The sequence below is a fragment of the Mesoplodon densirostris genome, chromosome 2 (genome assembly GCF_025265405.1).
Source record: "Mesoplodon densirostris isolate mMesDen1 chromosome 2, mMesDen1 primary haplotype, whole genome shotgun sequence".
Classification (NCBI taxonomy): Eukaryota; Metazoa; Chordata; class Mammalia; order Artiodactyla; family Ziphiidae; genus Mesoplodon; species Mesoplodon densirostris.
Window position 1 is genome coordinate 137,174,431 of NC_082662.1, and position 19,838 is coordinate 137,194,268.

General features: G+C 48.6%; 1 protein-coding gene across 1 annotated transcript in view; it reads right to left on the bottom strand.

Annotated features, from left to right (window-relative positions):
- Nucleotides 1-111: 111 nt before the first annotated feature.
- The window catches only part of PACC1 (proton activated chloride channel 1), a 33,528-nt gene continuing 13,801 nt past the window's right edge, over nucleotides 112-19,838 (bottom strand). The window contains exons 3-8 of the mRNA XM_060090938.1: nucleotides 14,004-14,213; nucleotides 12,431-12,582; nucleotides 7,435-7,577; nucleotides 6,084-6,228; nucleotides 3,464-3,571; nucleotides 112-1,796 (exon numbers count right to left, since the gene is read on the bottom strand). Coding sequence (XP_059946921.1) covers nucleotides 1,635-1,796; nucleotides 3,464-3,571; nucleotides 6,084-6,228; nucleotides 7,435-7,577; nucleotides 12,431-12,582; nucleotides 14,004-14,213 — 920 coding nt within the window. The 3' untranslated portion in view covers nucleotides 112-1,634. The remainder of the gene's footprint in view (nucleotides 1,797-3,463; nucleotides 3,572-6,083; nucleotides 6,229-7,434; nucleotides 7,578-12,430; nucleotides 12,583-14,003; nucleotides 14,214-19,838) is intronic.

Sequence of the window (19,838 nt, forward strand, 5' to 3'; positions counted from 1 at the left end):
AATTAGCTTACTCGAAAGCACATTCAAGAGGTCTCCCAACTTTCTACAGTACAGGAAGTACAGTTTTAGTATGTTCATTGGAGCAAATTTTGTTAGCTATTTAATATTAAAGTGGTGTGTCATTTTTAGAGAGAATTTAAAAATACACATACCTGTTTTTCAATGCTGTTAATGTAAGCTTTAATGCCTGGCTTTGCATTTGCCTTACAATAAGATTTTATAGAGACAGGACCTAGGCTAAAGTTTGAATGTACCTGCTTCTGTGCCATAGAAAAATAGCAGGGAATATTTCCTTACACAAGTTCACTTTTAATAATTCAACCAAAAACCACAGTTTCTTGCTGCTAACTAGATATGAGATTAAAATTGCCCCACTCATACATTTGAGTTGTTCTCTTTGAATTATCTAAAACCGGGTTACAAAATTGAAGAAATGCTACCAAGTCCTCTTTGGGGCAAAGGGCATGTAAATAATTTAAAACTCTGGAAATAATCTTCATAACCTTAAATCAGCCAATGGCTACCATGTGAAAAATACCCAGAGGTTACTCATCTCTGTCACAGGCTGGGCTGAAAGCTCTGAGGGTCATACTGAAGGCCCCTTTCTCAGATGGGTGGGGGGTTTGTAGGACAGGAAGAGCTAACACAGCTTATTCATGGGGCTTTACTGTCACTTCCTGACCACGTGCCATCTATCGCCTGCCCACCTTGCCCTTCCCTGGACATGGTCATGATGTACCTCGGGAGTCCAGACCTGTCCATCGTGGAATTTCAGGCTCACACTCCCTTTTATTTGGAGGTCACAGAATGAAAGCATACTGGTGCCTATTGATTTAGCAGATATGCATACTGGCACACTGATTCCTTTGGTCTTAACCTAACTTTTATTCATCTATTAATGAAATCATCAAAATACACTGAGTAGGCACCTACTATGTACACATGTCCTAGTGTTTCTGTATGTTCATCATACCTGCATCAACCAATATTCTAGCCAGACAGGTAGGTGGCTAGTCAGTCCACAAGAGATCTAATTACTAGTTTTGCTAGTAGCTTTAAAAAAAAGTCTCATTTAATATTTAACAAACAAGAGAGCGTGTCAGGGGCTGGCAGATGGCGCCAGAGACATGAGGGGTTTTGCATTTCTCACACACGGTACACCGGTTCCACAGCATGACCTCCACACCCGAAGAGTCACTGGTGGGGGAGAAGAAAATCACACTCTCCTGTCCATTTTAAAAAAATCTCAAGAAAAAAACCTAAGGTCAGAGCCTTAATCATCCTGTTAGACCTTAACTATACACCAAACCGAGAAGGAAGGCAGCTTCCAAAAACCTTCAGGAAACTGGATTATATCTAATTCCATCTTCCACAAACCCTATTCATGTCGTATGTCAAAAGATGTTCATTAATAATTTAAATACTTAAATAACGGTTAAGGTCATCCATTGGATCTGTTCCATTGGGCTCTAGACAGTCTGAGGACCAGTTAGAAGCTGCAGTGTGACAGGCAGGCCCCCAGCAAGGCCCGTTTCTTCAAGTGAGGACAGGATTGCTGGCAGCTAGGTTTACCAAAGCAGAAGTGATGAGAACTTCCATGAACTCGGGCAGTCCTACGAACAACGCAGGCGACTTCAGCTTATGTGGTTCGTTGCCTGGCCTCTTTTTTTAAGGTATCTCTTCCTAATTTTGATCATCCACTTCACACTCAGTTTGGCAAATTCTGCAGCTTTAAATAATGCCAAGAAGGCCCCACAGAGAAGAGCGATCGTGTTCCAAGGATTGGCGGTGATTATCTGCAAAACAGAAACAAACAAGTTTCTCTGTTGGCTTCCATTTTTGATTTTCAGTGTTATTGTAAAAGAGCCCCTCCAGTTGCTGAGGCAACAAGAAAAACAACTGGTTTCTAAAACTGCCATAGCTCCATACTTTGCCCATAGCTCAGTTTGAGGAGAAAAATACTAATCCCTCCCTACAATAAAGTGATCCTGAAAGAAAAAAATTTTTTTTCAAAAAGCTCTGCACAAATAAGGTACTCAGTCCTGAGCTTTAAATTTCTGGCCTAACCCACAATGTGACTGACCTTGCTTTGAGACAAATCTCCCCCCAACTATATACCCCATCTGTACGGTCAGTTCCTGTTTGCTTCCCATCTCACAGTGACTCTCACCTCCCCTCCCATCCAGTCCAGCGACTGCCTGTCCTCCACTCACCTCATGGACTCCTGCCTGCAGATGGGCCCCTCCAATTTGCCCTGCCTGGGACGCTTTCCTCCCACCTCGAGTTACTAATCCTTCCAGGCCCCTCACAGCTTCCTCTGACCACTGAGCCAAAACCCTCTCAACTTGAGCAGAGAGATTTTTTATCCCACAAACCCCTCTGGCAGGTCCTTACTGTCTGGAATTACTTCCTTTACAGCCCAGATTGTTTTCTCACTGACTGTGCAACTCCTTCAGGCCGAGGTCATGGCTTGTCTGTCTGAGTTCCCCGCTTGGTAAACACACAGCACTTCTAAGACCCAGTTCAGCAGGGTGACCTCAGGCTCACATATGAAAGTTACACCACCACCACCACCCCCATTTAGGACAGTTGTGAAGCTGAGGGACGACGCATGTCAGTCGGCCTCGAGCTCAGGGCTTTACTTGGCCCATAATAGGACTTCATACTGAACACAGTAGGTTAAAAAATGTTGGATCACACGTTTTACGTGTGGAGCTGAAGGCGCTCGTTCTTCCACGTGGAGTCTTGATTCAGGGAGTCTGCACATGACTACGTGTACACGGCCCAGCCAGGCCACGACTAGCGGTGGTGGGATCATGGGGCACATCCACATCGCAGAGACCCTCCCTGTTTGAGCCTCAGGTTTGAAATGTCTTCCCCCAACCCACGAGCATATCAGGACATTTTGTGATGATCTGAACAACAATCAGTATCAGATCTGGGACTGGCTCTGGTAAATGGCATCTCACGAATGTTCTTTTGGCAAAGCCGTCCCATCACCCCTCCCCTTCTGAGATGGTGAGTCTGGGATCTGGCATTAATTGATGCTCTCTTAATTTCTGATTAGTACCTTTCTGCCCTGATTTACGACAAATAAAAAATGACTCTCATCCTACAGAGAACCAATAAAGAAGAATGGCTTCCAACAGCAGTAATCTAGATTATTAGCTTAATGCTTTCTACTTAGTTCATTCACTATCACTACTCAGTGGCTACGCTGGACTAAGCACCGCGCTGGACACCAGATAAACGGTGAACAAAGACGAAGCCCTCACATTCACAGCTACGACAGTCCAGGGTTAAAGATGAGGTCAATTAAACACAAATGATATAGAAAATGAATGTCACAAATACGAAAGACACAGAAATCTGCGCTATGACAGAAGATGAGGACGGCCTGCAAGGATGCACCAAAATGCCTCGGGGTGGGAAGTTCCCTCTAAAGATCGGAGATAACACTCACGTCTTGGACTTTCTGGATGAAAGGATCTTTCCATTCAAAGACCACAAAAAACAACTGAGCACTTTTTTCGGCCGCTGGCCTCTGGTCAATGTAGTTAACCACACTGGTCTAGGTAGAGAGGAGAGAAAACAGTGTTACACCGCTTCTGCGTCCCTTCCTGGCCAGGGCCACGGGGGAGGAGAGGGCAGTTAGTGGAGCTGAGACCTTGGCTCTCCTCACACCATCTTTTGGAGGGAGAGAGCCAAAAACCTCCTCTACACGATATCCCGAGACTGGTCCCAGAGCCAAGGCTTTACGTTGCTTTCCATCATTCTTTGAGGAAACGGACAGGATCTGGGGTGCACAATAGGTGTTTTGGATTGTCACTGAAATCTGTCGCTAGGTATCTGTACTCCTGATTAAACCATTTTCAAAGTACTGTGTAAGACTCACAACTAAAAGCCATAAAAATCCCAAATGTCAATATACTTGACCTGAAGAGCTGAGTATTTCAACCCTTCCAGTCTGCAGGGACCAAGTACAGCCTCGCAGTTCTGCCCATCTGAGCACTCCCTGTAAACACACGGTGAGCAGGCGGGCTTGGTGAGGCCTGCTTACAGCTTCTACAGGGGCTGCGAGGTGAAATGGAGAGCAGACGGGTTCCAGAAGTCTGGCTGGGCCATCATCTGGTCTGAGCCTCTGCTTTGCTCTCATAAAATGGGGGGACAAAATGCCATTTTGGGGGACATTTTTTGTCTACTGAGTTGTAGAGAGGCTCTCATGAAACAACACACAGGAAAAGCATTTTAAACTTTAAAACATGATATAAAAACATTAAAATTTTTTAAAATTTTTGTTCAAAAGAGTTCACATCCCCCACCAAAGACTTCCAATGCAGATGATGCTGAGAGGCACACAAACATTCTACAGTGCACAGGCTCACGGGGGTCTGGTCCACTGGTTTCAGATCACAGCTGGAGCTACCAGGAGAGCCGGGGTAGCCTGGGGAGACCTAACTGTAAGGTGAACACACTGAGTCTCATTTCTCTGCTGATTTGGGGGCCGGATGAGAAAGAACTTAGAGTTCTTGGAGAAAAGTGTGGCATACATGTCCAGGAGATGACAGTTATCTTACAAAGTACGAATAAGGACCTATTGCCAGGTGGTCGTTGCCTAAGGCAGGAAAAAAGCCCTGTCCCTCTGAAGAAAACTGGCTTCAAGCCGTTCCCAAAGGCCTCCAATCTGGAATCGTCCTAGGAGCGCAGCGTGGGGAGGGGCAGACCCAGACGAGAGCCCGGCTTCCATGCACCCTGTCGGTTGGAGTGGGTCCTTCTCCAAGCCAGCCCCTTCCTAAAGCTGCCCCTCGGAGTCCAGCCCAAATGGAAAACCTCTGAGGAGGAGGAGGGGATGCGAGACCAACGCTGTCTCCTCGCTGCCTCTGCAGGCACCCAGCCACTGACACGCGGGATGGCCAGGCCCTGGGCAGGGCTGCTGGCAGGATGGCAGCACCCCTGCAGAGGTGGAAGCCCCCCAGGCAGGGGTGCGGCCTTGCTCTGGGTGGTGACTGCCCACCAGCCCTGCTGAGGCAACCAAGCTGTCCTGTCCCTCCATCCCTCCACCCCCGGTGCCACGCCTTCTCCCAACGTCCTCTCCAGCTGCCCCCAGGATCACAGCCTATCTCCTGGCCCCAGGTCAGGGGGCTGAAAGCTTTTGGATCACGCTTCCCATTCGTAAAGAATTCTGAACACGTGCCAACATATTTATAACTTTCTTAGAAGTGACATAACATTACTATTATCGTTCTAATGTTACATGCATTTTAAAGCATTCAAAAATAGAGAAAGGATGAGGTTTTAAAAATTAATACAAAAAGAGGGGCTTCCCTGGTGACACAGTGGTTAAGAATCCGCCTGCCAATGCAGGAGCACGGGTTCGAGCCCTGGTCCGGGAAGATCCCACATGATGCGGAGCAACTAAGCCTGCGCGCCACAACTACTGAGCCTGCGCTCTAGAGCCCGCGAGCTACAACTACTGAAGCCCGCGCGCCTAGAGCCCGTGCTCCGCAACAAGAGAGGCCACTGCAATGAGAAGCTCACACACCGCAACGAAGAGTAGCCCCTGATGACCGCAACTAGAGAAAGCCTGCACCCAGCAACGAAGACCCAATGCAGCCAAAAATAACTAATTAAAAAAAATTAATACAAAAATAAAGCTAGTATTTTCCTCCTGCGTCCCAGTGGATCACCATGCACCCCACACTCCAGAGGCTACCATATCCAGTCTCTGCCCTGCAAATAGTCTACTTTTTTATGCAGCGGCCATCCTCTCAGAGCGCGGCCGGGCAGGGGAGTACAGCAGAGCTAAAAACAGGCATCAGAAGGAGCCGCGTGAGGTGCCACTCTGTAGAACGCTCCGCCGTGTGCACTGCGAGGGCTGCAGCGACAAAGGAAAAGGGCCTGGGGCGTGCCCTGCCTGCAGAAGAACACGCAGACTCCCGGGCACCGGCTCCTCTCTCATCCTGGCGAAGGCCTCCTCACCCCAAAGACCCTGTGCACCGGTCACCCCCTCTGCGAAGCTTCCCTCCACCCTGCACTCAAGGGTGGAGTCAGCAGCCATGCGAAGCGAGCCCAGCACCACTTACCTCCTGCCGGAACTCCACCGCCTCCCGCCCGTCCTCCTCCTCGGTCTTCACCAGGGACATCTTGACCCAGGTGCGGAAGCCCCCTGAGAACTTCCAGCCGGAATAGGCGCTCTCGCAGGCCTGCATGAAGCCTACCCTGTCTGGGCTTGGAGGGCAGAGAAGAAAGGTCCATGTTAATCAGGCGGGATTCGAACGTGGCCAGACTCAAACTCCAGCCCCTATGTCAAGCCGGTTTCTCTGCTGGTAGCACCAGGATGCTCCCACTGCCCACTCCCCCCTTCCTCAAAGGCCTGCTTTTTGGCTTCCAGACGGAGGGGGAGCTGTCAGCTGCCTCAAGGCACGAGCACGGTCGCTGAGGCTCCCGGCAGGAGAAGCCCGCCCCCCCAGCACCTGCTCCTGGGGAACCCAGCACTGCATTCTGCAGACGCGCTCCCAGTGCCTCGGAAAACTCTGGGTTTCAGCAGCCCTGGGGTGCCCTCACTGGCCCTCAGCCTCCCTGAAGGGCCAGAGAAGGGAAGAGGCTTCCCCAGGGAGCTCTCAGCCAGGGAGGACACCACAGCACCCACTCAGGACGGTGCAGACGTGGCAGGCAAGTGGCAACCGCATGGCGGTACTGAGGACCCACACAAGAGGAGCAGAAAGGGGCTGGGCAGGCAGGGGACACGGCCAGCTTCAAGCAGGGAAGGGAGAGGGAACTCTAGGTGGCAGAAGGTGCCGAGGAGGCGGCCCCGGGCTCCAAGATGGGCAGGATTGGGGCGCTGGGGTGTGAACGGCGGTGGCAGCTCATGGCCTCGTCAGCTGGGGGAGCGGCCTCCTCTCTGCCCTAGCTGCCGCCCGGCTTCCTTGAAATGGAGCCCCAGGGCCACGCAGGACCTGGAGGGACTGAGTCACCCTCGCTCGGGCCCGTGCCGAAAGCGCTCCCATGGCCCATGACATGAGCACTCTGGGCCCCAGAGGTGGCACCACACACGAACAGGAAATTTCATCCTCCTGCTAGAAACACGTGGCAAACAGGCCCTGAGCCCTCTAGCAGGGCTAGACCCAGTTCCCGGACACCGTGGGGAGCCAGGCCCAGGGGAGGGGCTGCCCTCCAGGGGCTCACAAAACCCCGTCCTCGGCAGCCCCAGCCAGGAGCGGTGGGCCCCACCAACCTCCCTCCAGGACTCAACCAGCGCTGCGTTTCGGAACCCCCTACACCAGGCTCGCCTGACCGTGTGGAGAGGCCCTCCTCCAGGCCAGTGGCTCATCCACAGCCCTGCTTCCCTGCACCCTCTGCCCCAGCCCAGGGATGGGCACGGCCGGAATGAGAGAATGAGTGTCGAGCAAGCCCGCCCTGAGCTCTAAAGGCCACCTTTGCAGGAACTCCTGGAAAGAAGAGAAGAGGAGGTAATCGATGGCGCTGAAGTCCTCGCTGCTCTGGTTCAGGCGGAACTGGAGGAAGACCAGCTCCCGCTTCTTCACCTCCCGGGGCCCCTGCACAATCAGGGCGGATTTCTGCGGAGACAAAGGCCAGAGTCTCAGCTGGGAAAGCTGCGTGGGTGCTCCTGAACTCACCTCGGGCACACAGGGCTCCTCACCCCACCCCACGCCCAGGAACAGCGTCTGGACCAGGCCTGACAGCAACCTGTCCTCCCGCCACGAGCCTCACTGGCTGGCAGTGCTGGGGAAGCTCTTTATTTAGAAAGGGTACTAACTTCCATCTGGTATAGGTACAAGTGTTTTTTTCCAGTCTGTCACTTTCCCATTAACTCTGTTCTAATGCCATTTGTTATATGAAGCTCTAAAGGTGATGCAGTGAAATTTGTCAGTCTTCTTCACAGCTTCTAGATTTTGCTTGCTAAGGGAAACCAAAATTCTATCAATATTCTCCTGTATTTCTTCATAGCACTTTTTAAAAAACTTTACATTTAGATACACAATATGCCTGCCTTTCAGTTTTGTCTATGGTATGAAATAGGGATCTCACTCTCACTACCCAAACAGTGGGCAGACGCAGGTTTGACCCCTGAATGTTTACTCATTCTGGTATCTGACTGGGCAGGTCCCCTCCACATCACTCCCCACCCCATCCCCAAACCTGGCAGGGTTATTCTGTATACATGCTCTTTTTTTAAAAAATAAATTTATTTTTATTTTTGGCTGCGTTGGGTCTTTGTTGCTGCCCACGGGCTTTCTCTAGTTGCAGCGAGCAGGGGCTACCCTTCATTGTGGTGTGCAGACTTCTCACTGCAGTGGCTTCTCTTGTTGCAGAGCATGGGCTCCAGGTGTGCAGGCTTCAGTAGTTGTGGCTCACAGGCTCTAGAGCGCAGACTCAGTAGTTGTGGCGCACAGGCTTAGTTGCTCCGCATCATGTGGGATCTTCCTGGACCAGGGCTCGAACCCGTGCTCCTGCATTGGCAGGCGGATTCTTGACCACTGCGCCACCAGGGAAGTCCCCACATGCTCTTCTAAATGTACTTTAAAACCAGCTTAAGTTCCATGAAAAAATTCAACTGGGACTTTTAACTGTGATGATACTGGATTTACAGATTGGGGAGAAACATCTTTACATCTACTTTTATAAATACTATACTGAGATTTGAAAAGAGTATTCTGACAGGTACAGTGTTACAACATGCACTTACTCTAAGTTTATTAATTGTGCCAATTCAATTCTCACTTCTTATCCTTACTACTTTCTGTCTGTTTGAACTGTGAATTTGAGAGAGGTGTTAGTAACACTCTAAGGTGATAGTATTTTTTATTTCTAACAGGTTTTGCCTGAGGAATACAAAGGGTATGCTGTTTTGCAAATAAAAATTTATGGCTGTTAAGTCTTAGTGGGGAGAAGTGGAGTTTGAACCTCTTGTCTACATGAACAGCCCTCTTTTAACTCTTTGCATCTGGAATTCCATTTTAACTAACAGTAAAACTGCCACTCCACTTCTCTGCTTATGGCTGCATTTTCCCAAGAGATCTCTGTCCATCTGTTTATTTTCAACCTTTCCATGACAGGTCAAGGGGCAGCAGAGAATGCTAACTGTCCCCAGGTTCCATTATCCACTTCCTCCTGCAGAACCAGTGCTGCTTCCCCAGTTGCAGATTTTAGCAGGATACAGTCGCCCACTGGAGGTGCATTTCTGGCCTCAGATGTGGCCATGGGACGAAGTTCCTGGAATGAGCACAGAAGTGACTCACACAATCCCACGCCAGGCCCTTAGCGGGGACCTGCCCGCCCTCTGCTGCTCACCTTCCCGAGATCGGGCGGTGCACACGTGCTGGTGGGTCAGCACCGACCCCGAGGACCGAGATGGCGCCCAGGGATGTCAGAGTGACAGACAGAAGCCTTCACTGGCCGTCCTGCGAGGCAGGACTGCCCGCACACACAGACGTCCCCCAAGAAAGAAACAGCCCTCTCTTATCTCAGCCACTGTGTTTGTCTGGAGTGTTTGCTTTTGTACAGGAGCTTAGCCTGTACTCTGACCAACATAAGTTGTTTTCCAGAACTGGAGTGCTGAGGGAACAACCACGTGAAGATAAGGCATCAACTTCACATTTGGACACCGGGAATATGGCAGGCGGTGAGGAAACAGACATGGGTCCTACAGGCTGCAATGGCGGTGACCCTAATTGCGCCAGAGCAAGGCATTTGGTAAAAACTAACGAGATTTAATTGAGGGTACAAGAGGTAGACACTAGAAAATAAATGAGAATCTGAAGATTGATGAAGCAGGACCAGATGAGCCCCTTGGCTGGGATGCTTTCACGTGGACGCAACAGGATGTAAACAGCCAGAACCTCACGTTTCTGCAGACATCTCACTGCAAATAAAGGGGCTGCAGGCAGCAGAAGGATAAGGACTGTTCAGCCCCCCAACCTAGAGAGCCCAAAGCCCCGGGGCCCAGGGAGGGCCCGTTTTCTAGTGTCCACTCCAGAGGATGGGCCCAGCGGATCACAGCCAAGGCAGGCTCTCTCAGTGGACAAGGCCAGGGCAATCCAGGACACAGGAGTCTCTGCCTAGGTGCAGGCGCTGCCGCCCGCCTCTGCCTTCCTCCCCGGGGGCCGAGGCAGGACACCTCACAGGTCCCACCCAAGGGGCTCCATCAGGCTTCGGGGGCGGCCATGCTTCCCGCTCTCCCCTTTCCCTCCGGAGCTCCACTGAGCCCCTCTGCTCCTCCTCCGTGGCTCTGCACTGTGTAGAGGGGACCCGGTACCCAGGGAGTGGGTAAGCGCTCTCCAGTTTACAGCTGTGGATGGCAAGGAGCCCCAGTGGTGAAGACTGCCCATCACCCAGGGCTGGAGACAGGTAACTGCAGTCAAATTAAGTTTTCATGGAAATGACTCCCCTTTTTGCCCTTACTTCATGGGTTTCTATTATACTTAGTTAAACTATGTAACTATTATAAGAGATACAACTGGCATGAACAGGTTTGGGACACAGGGACTCCTAGTTAGCGTACTACTCAATGGGGAGCCGAGAGGAAAGACGGCTGGAGAGCCTATACCTGCAATGCCATCTAAGCGCGCACGGGCATCCAGTCGGTACACAGGGAACGGAGAGAGCGGGGAATCCAGACAGACAGCGTTTGTATTACCTAGCTCTTCATTAAAATTTTTTAAAGTTCTTTTCCTTTTAATTTAAATCAGCTTCCATTTCCCTGGAGTCCTGTTTTTTCCTCTCCATCCTTTTATGTGGTTGGTTTCGTGTAAAAGTCTAGTGGCCCTTAATTCTCCATTCTTCTTTCTGAGTGAAGGGTTAGGCTTACTAGTACAGGTCTGGGCTGTGGGTTTCTTCCTAACAGGCCCTCTCCCAGGCTCGCCCTTGCCTGGGGCTGACGGTAAGGACGCTCAGAGGCAGCGAGCAGAGAAGGCCAGCAGGCCAGGCGCTATGCGTACTTCTCTTCTGGGAAGAGATTCCTTTCTGATGGCTCTCTCCTTCCATTGTGGATGTCCAATCTCAAGTTCTGCTCTGTTTCTCTCTGCTGGCCCAGTGCCCAAGCAGGGAACCTCCCCTTAGCTTAGGTAGAGAATGGGCCCAGAGCCTTTTCCCCAGAGCAAACACTGTCCCCAGCAGCTCTGCGTGCCCCGGGAGGGCTAAAAGCCTGGCAGGCGGTCCTGTAATTATTATCCTGACCTGCCCTACAGCAGCCCTGCTCTTTAATGTGCTGACACAGAGCCAGCAGTTGGAAGGAAAGTTTTCACCTCTACAGCAGTCCTCTCCGGCATCTGTTTTAGGGCATGGGTTTTCTCTGATTTTGCTCCATCAATCTGACCCAGTGTGCTATTTATATTTTACACCAGTTCCTCAAAATTTCTGGTCCTCAGATGATACCCGTCCTTGGGTATTATCGATATTTTATCTTATTCTATTTTTTGCAGGAGTGGGAATCATTTCAGCAGGAGTTTAGGAGGAGGTCTAGAACAAATATTAATGAAAAAGTCTTAGTGGGATTCTTTCATCTCAAGGCCCACCTGTAGCTCCTTATCACCCAAAGGAGCAGGTCCTTCTCCACAGCAGACACACATGCTTTCCTCATCTGGCCGGTACTTCTGTCCACAACTTCACCGCCCACTGCCCTTCTGGGGGCACCTGGCCCTCCAGAAACACCCACCTGTGGAATTTTGCTCAGAGGCACAAACAAACATGCTGTTTCCTCCCTTTATGCCTTGGTGCAGAGTTCCTCTGCCTAGAAAACCTTTCCTTCCTCTCTTTGAGCTGGAAAACTTACTTAGCCCTGTTCAATCCTTTTGGAAACAAGGATATGGGATGAAAAGGAGAAGATGTAAATATATACGAAATTCCTTCCCTGCCTCCAGAACCCTGTGCAGACGCTGTTCCCCGCCGCCGTCCACTCCCCGGCTGAGCGGAGCTGTGGGTGACGGCACGGCGGGGGTCCTTGTTCCCGGACCAGCGCTCCTTCTTACACTGGCATAGTTACTCCAAAATATGGATGCCTAGGCCCCGCCCCCAGGAACAGTGATTCAGGTGGGCCCACATGGAACCCAGAATCTTTGCTTTCAGAAGGGATCCTGGCAATTCTGTCGGGCAGTCAGCTATGGGACCCACTTGGCTGTGTCACACCGGCCCCACCCTGCAGCCCGCCACCCTTCCATCCAGGACAGCATCTTATCACTTGGTCGGGAATCCCGGAGGGTCACTCAGAGGAGGCCGAAGGCCCCACTGCCCTCCCTGAAAGCAGGTGAGCCAGCCGCGGCCAGACTCCACTTACGAGTGTTTGCCAGGGGCCGAGGGCCCACACCACGGTGGGGAGCGGGGAGGCCACCTGGCAGAAAGAAGACTGGGGTTCTCAGGGTGCGAGGCCAATGGAGCATGCTGCCCAGACCCAGCTCGGGGAGACGAGAGTTACCAGGGTCTGATTGGAGAAGGGATCTGTGTAGTTGATCCTCTGGGTGGTGCAGTTCATGTCTCCTGGCTGGCCGGGGCTCTTCAGAGGTGGAATGACCTCGTAATGGTGCTTACAGCTGAGCAGCTGGGCCTGACCGGGGTACAGGGCAATGCCTGGGGGACAAACAGGGAAAACTGAATGGTCACAGTCCCTCACCACACCCCTAAAATCATGTCACATATATTTTTTCACACCCGCCAACCACCTAAGTTCAGGACTCCCTGGGTGACTGCAGATGAGGGAGAAGAAAAGTGTCACAGAGGATGGGGAACTACACACCCTGCCCTCAGAAAGCCCTGCCCTAATGGAGGAGACAACTGCCCCCTCAGTAAGCCCCTCCCGGCCAGGGATGCAGCCGCCCCAGTGCCTGCACCAAAACCCGCCCCGCTTCAGAACCCTGCTCCACACCCTCCAAGGAGGCCTCTGAGACAAAGCCGGGCGCTGCCAGGCCCCCCGCACCGCCGCCCACCTGCAGACTCACTGGGCAGCCCTCGGCTACGGGACTCCCCAGGTCTCATTCCGTCTCGCATCTCCTGCCCAGACTGGGAGCTCCAAGTGTGCAAGTCGCAGCCCCAAACCCCTCCCCCTCCCCCAGCCAAGGCACCTCGTTCAAAGCTCTAAGGACAGCAGCTGTTCTAACCTCAATGGCAGAAACACTGAGAGCAGCATGTGGCCCCAGACATAGGCAGAGTCAGACCAAGAGACCAGATAGAGAGAGTAAAACCCACAGATACAGAGACAAAAGCAGACAAGAGAAGAGGAACAATCACAAAACAGGCAAAGACAGGCAAGAGCACTGGGACCAGCACACCTGTCAAGAAGCCCCAGGCAGAGGGGACCTGAGACTCGGGCTCTGCCCTGTGAACAGACCATCCGAGGGTCACTCGGGGGCATCCTGGGGACAGAGCCTGAGCTCACAGAGCTCACACCTCCCGGTCCACTCCACGCTGCCAGAGCCCAGTGCCAGCCCCACCGCCCCGGAGCAGACAGCCCGCTCTATGGCAGAGACAGCCCCTCGCAGGGACAGGAGAGGTACGGATGATGTGGCCTGGGAGCCCCTCTCCAGGCAGGGCCCCGCCCACCTCTGGATGGCCTCGCCTCCCTGCCACCTGTAACTCCCACTTCTCTGCATCACTGGCCTCTGGCTCCAGCCAGGCTAGACTCATCCTCTCCATAGAAGCTCTCTGCCTCCCTATGCTCACCTTTGCTCCTGTGGACCCCCCTCCCAGAGAAACTCTCTTCCATTTACCAAAGCCCAGCTCATATCCTGCCACTGAGCATAAGCATTCCTTGCCCACCCCAGTCCTGCAGCGAGCACTCCAGGCTCGGTCCACCTCCCTCCTCGGCATGTGACACTCTGCTGGGTACCAACAGCAGCTCTTGGGGTGCATAACCCACACCTAGACTGTGCTCGGACTCCTCTGCCCTGCCCGTGGTGCCCAGCAAGACGCCAGGAGTGCGATGGCAGCTCAGGGAGTATTTGCAAGTCGATGCCCCAGACCTGGGCCTGATGTCTGCCTGGGGCAAGCTCTACCTGGGGCGTCGTAGCGATCCACCTCCTTGTAAGACACCGACATGACAGGGTGCTTGAGTTTCTCACGAAAGTCCGTGATGGTCTGGTAGACCAGGAAGACGGCCACGGCCATGAGCAGCAGGTAGATGAGGATGAGCAGCACCGAGAAGACGTTCTTCAGGCAGGCCTTGCTAAAGCGGATGCTGCTGCAGGCGGACTCGCTGTCCAGGGCTGAAGGACAATGACACACACGTGATCCAGAGGAGGTGGGCAACCTCCAGGCCCACGACCTGCTTTACCAAGGAGGCAAGGTCGCCCACACATCCAACCTCCCCACCTCAGCCCTCACATCCGAATCACAACACACGGCCCCTGTCGACACTCACCACACACCTGCTCTGCCAGGAGGGGGACCCTGAGCTGAAGGAGGTGCCCCTCTAGAGGGACAGACAGTTACAACCCAGCAAGGGAGCCGGCCCCAGCCTACCTCTCTGGCCCCATCCCCTGACCACTCCACTCCCACAGGACCAGCTGTAATAAACAACTGTTCCCAGTGTGCCTTCCTCAGCCCTGGAGCCCCTCACACCCCAAGCCTGGCCTGAGGCACTGCTACTGCTGACTCCTAACTCATCCTTCAGGGTTCAGTTTAGAAAGGCGTTTCCTCAAGGAAGCCTTCCCTGACCCCATAACTTGATTTGGGCACCCCTTCCTCAGTGCTCCCAGGGCACCCTATGTCCACTGTCATCACTCTGCAATGTTACTGTCTACATGTCTTTTTATCCCCCTAGGCTGTGAGCTCCATGAGGGCAGAGACAGGGCCAGTCTTGTCCATACTGAACCCCTAGACCTTCACGCTGTGCCTGGAATAGAGCAGGCATTCTGCAATTAGATGGTAAATGACTGAACGTGTCCCGATGCCAGCCCCTCCCCAAAAGTCCTATGTTGAAGCTCTAACCCCCAATGTGACAATATTTGGAGACAGGGCAGTTAAGGAGATAATTGGGTTAAACAAGGTCATAAGGATGGGCCCTAATCCAATAGGACTAGTATGCTTATAAGAAGAGGGAGAGCCCAATGGCATTTTTCACAGAACTAGAACAAAAAAATTTTTAATTTGTGCAGAAACACGAAACACCCTGAAAGCCACAACAACCTTAAGAAAGAAGAATGGAGCTGGAGGAATCATGCTCCCTGACTTCAGACTATACTACAAAGCTACAGTAATCAAAACAGTATGGTAGCGGTTGCACAAAAACAGAAATACAGATCAATGGAACAGGATAGAAAGCCCAGAAATAAACCCACACACTCATGGTCACCTAATCTATGACAAAGGTGGTAAGAATACACAATGGAGAAAAGACAGTCTCTTCAATAAGTGGTGCTGTGAAAACTGGACAGCTACATGTAAAAGAATGAAATTAGAACATTCTCTAACAACATACACAAAAATAAACTCAAAATGGATTAAAGACCCAAATGTAAGACTGGATACTATAAAACTCCTAGAGGAAAACATAGGCAGAACACTCCTGGACATAAATTACAGCAATATTTTTTCTGATCCAACTCCTAGAGTAATGGAAATTTAAAAAAAAAGGGGGGGGGGACCCAATTAAACTGAAAAGCTTTTGCACAACAAAGGAAACTATAAACAAAATGAAAAGACAACCTATGGTCTGGGAGAAAATATTTGCAAACTATGTGACTGACAAGGGATTAATTTCCAAAATATACAAACAGCCCATACAGCTTAATATCCAAAAAACAAACAACCCAATAAAAAATGGGCAGAAGATCTAAAGAGACATTTCTCCAAAGAAGACATACAGATGGCCAAAAGGCACATGAAAAGATGCTCAATATTGCTAATTATTAGAGAAATGCAAATCAAAACTCCAGTGAGGTTACCACTTCACACCAGTCAGAATGGCCATCATTAAAAAGTCTACAAATAACAAATGCTGGAGAGGGTGTAGAGAAAAGGGATCCCTCCTACACTATTGGTAGGAAGGTAAATTGGTGCAGCCACTATGGAGAACAGTATGGAGGTTCCTTAAAAAACTAAAAATAGAATTACCATATCATCCTGCAATTCCACTCTTGGGCATATATCTGGAGAAAACTCTAATTCAAAAAGATATATGCATCCCAATGTTCACAGGAGCACTATTTACAATAGCCAAGACATGGAAGTAACCTAAGTGTCCAATCAACAGATGAATGGAAAAAGAAGATGTGGAATATATATATATATACATACATACATATATATATACAATGGAATACTACTCAGCCATAAAGAAGAATGAAATAATGCCATCTGCAGCAACATGAATGAATCTAGAGATTATCATATTAAAGAAGTAAATCAGAGAAAGACAAATATCATGGGATATCACTTATATGTGGAATCTAAAAAAATGATACAAATGAACTTATTTACAAAACAGAAATACAGACACAAACACAGAAAACAAACTTAGGTTACCAAAGGGGATACTGGAGGGGGTGTGGGGTGAGATCAACTAGAAGTTTGTGATTAACATATACACACTACTATATATAAAATAGGTAAACAACAAGGACCTACTGTGTAGCACAGGAAACTATACTCAATATCTTGTAATAATGGAAAAGAATCTGAAAAAGAGTAAATAAAAAAACATATATATATAAAACTGAATCACTCTGCTGTACACTCAAAACTAACACAACATTGTAAATTAACTATATTCCACCCCCCAAAAAAAAGAAGAAGAAGAGGGAGAGACACCAACAATGCATACACACAGAGAAAAAGTCACATGAGGGGGTGACAGTGGACAGAGTTCAAGGCTGGCAGAGCAGTCAGAGAAAGTTAGGGGGAAACTTGAAAGGGAGGGAGCCACATAGGGTAGTCAACTCCCAAATCTGCAAATGAAATATGCTCAACTTCTTGACTAGAGACACCAGGAGGGCCAGCAAAAAAGCAGCAGCTGGAAACCAAAAGATCTGAGTGGAGATTTCAGCTGCTGCTAATGCAAGGAACATAGATTAGAACTTGAGTCTTGTCATTTTAGCTACCTGCTAAGACAAAAATTCTTCAGAGAATCATAAGAGAATCCAGAACCTCTATAACATGTCATTAATAACGTCTAGTGTTCAATTAAAAAATCACCAGACATGCACAGAAACAAGAAAATGTGACCCATACTCAAGGAAAAAAGCAGTATAGTAGAAACCAATGCCAAGATGACCCCAAATGTTGCAATTAGCAGACAGGAATTTTACAGCACTTTAAGGATTTAAAAGAAAAGGTAAGGATAAGGAATGAACAGAGGGGAAATAGAGAATCTGAAACTGTAGAAAAGAACCAATGGGAATTCTAGAGCTGAAAAGAAAAATAAATAAAATGAAAAACTCACAGCATAGTCTTTAACAGCAAAAGATGACAAGAAAAAAAAGCCAGTGTAGTTGAAGTTAAATGAACAGAAATTATCCAATCTAAAAAAAAAAAAAAAAGATTGAAGAAAAAAACTAACAGAGCCTAGACAACTGTGGGACAATATCTAGCAGTCTAACAACACGTAACTGAAGAAAGAAAATGGATCACAAAAAATATTTGAAAAAATAATGGCCCAACCTTCCCAAAACTGGAGAAAAAACATCAATTTATAGATCCAAGAAGCTCAATACATGCCAAGCAGGATAAATAAGAAAAACAATCCTATGCAAATCATAGTCAAACAGCCAATGCAAAGGTAAGAGAAAAATCTTGAAAGCAGCCAGGAAAAAAAAAGGTATATTACATACAGGAAATTATATCTAATGATAGGTTAACTTTTGATCAGAAATAATGAAGGTCAAAAGACAATGGAACATCTTTAAAGTACTGAAAGAAAAAAAATTCTGTCAACTGAGAATTTTAAAATTCCAGCAAAACTAACCTTCAAAAATGAAGGGGATAAGGTTATTTTCAAACACAAAAGCTGAGAGAATTCATCACCAATAGACTTGCACTACAATGCATGCTAAAGAAAGTTCTGAAATGACACTAGATGGTAACACTCAGATGTATAGGAAGGAATAAAGATCCCTGGAAATGTTAAATAGGTAGGTAGATATAAAAAGCTGTTTACATATTTTTAAAATTTTAGGCTATCTAAAGCAAAAATTATACAACAATATTGTAAGGTTTTGTAACTTTTGGGAAAGAAGGAACAGAGAAACAACATATAAGACAAATAGAAAACAGCAAAATGGTAGAACCAAATGCAACCATATCAATAATTACTGTAAATGTAAATGGACTAAACACTCCAATTAAAAGGCAGAGACTGTCAGCCTGGATTAAAAACTAGATCCAGCCAAATGATGTCTATAAGAGATGGACTTTAAATACAAAGACACAAGAGTATTTGCTCATAATTATTTCATTTTCTTTTATTTAAAAGCACAAAAGCAAGAGGAGCACAGAAGTTTTAAATGTCCTAGGTTGACAGAGAGAAGGAAATCATTCATTCTTTACTTCTACAAACATACATCAAGCATCAACTGTACACGCAACACTTTGTGCTAGGTGCTTCAGGGAGATACCAAGAAAGAAGGATTGATGGTTTGTGCTACCAGTGCTACAGGATTCAGAAGGATGTGAAGATGTAAAATGTGAGATTTCCTTTTCTTGGAGGGATGAATGGGGAGTGCAGGGCTAAGGGCAGAGATCAGCAAAGGCTTTGTGGAGGAGGTTGCATTAGCCCTGTCCCTAAAGCACCAGGAGGATTTTGAGGAAGAAATAATTTGGTGTTCATTATTCATTTGTTTTGTGAACTGAAAGACCAGATATCTAGGCCAGTGGTAGAGTAAGAGCTTGGTCTCCAGCCCCAGCTCTGCTACTAAATATAACTACTCTGTGACCCAGGACAGTTACTTAATGCTCCTAAGGCTAACTTTCTTCATGTGAAAAGGAAATAATCATTTCAAATGAGAGATTGTTGTAAAATGCACTATAGAGTGCCTGCTCAATGAATTACTGTTATTGGAGACAGAACGTACCCACTACCCCTCAAAAAATGAAGCCCTCAATGATGAAGATAACAAAGATGAAGAGCATAGAATGACAACCTCATAATAATTAACTAGAAAAAATATATGCGGAAGATAAAATGGAGGTGGGGCAGAATACAGTGTCTTTCATATAGTAGTCATGTAATGTTTCCATGTCTGTTAAATGAATGAATAACCCAAATAACAGATGAACTAAGTCTTACAATGCTTACTAGCTACCCTGAATTGGTCAGAGAATACCAGTGTATTTCAGGCACATAAAACTATAAACCAACTGGTGTGCCTTATTATTTCTGGTAAAATAGTTTAGAAAATTCTTACTTTACAGGAATGCCAATTCCCAGAAATGTCGGTGTGGTTCCTTCAGGCTGTGAAGAACAGGTTAATGCTGACGATGGCTGTTTACTCTAAGAGGAACCAGGAAGCCCCAAGGAAATCCCTTGGGTAGCTGAGAGTGAAGCCAAGGTACAAAGCAGCTCTAGTTCTCCAAAAGGAATTAAAGCAATTCATTTTTTCAACTTCCTTTGTCTCTGATTCTCCTTTGGCTGCTTATTGTTTAGTAGGTCCCTAGTGGGACTGTGTCAATTTCTGCACCCTCACAGCTCTGCCACCTGCCTTCCCGCTGTGTTCCTCTCATGACCCTGCTCCACTTTTCTCTTCAAGTCCCTCTCTCTGAGTTTTGCATGCAGACCCCCTCCTGGAGAGTATCCTGTATAGGGTACCCCATTAGGCACATCACAAGACACTGCCCTTCTCCACACCCAGCCTGCAGATGGCTTCCCTTAGCTCTGGTGCTGATTCCTGATCAGT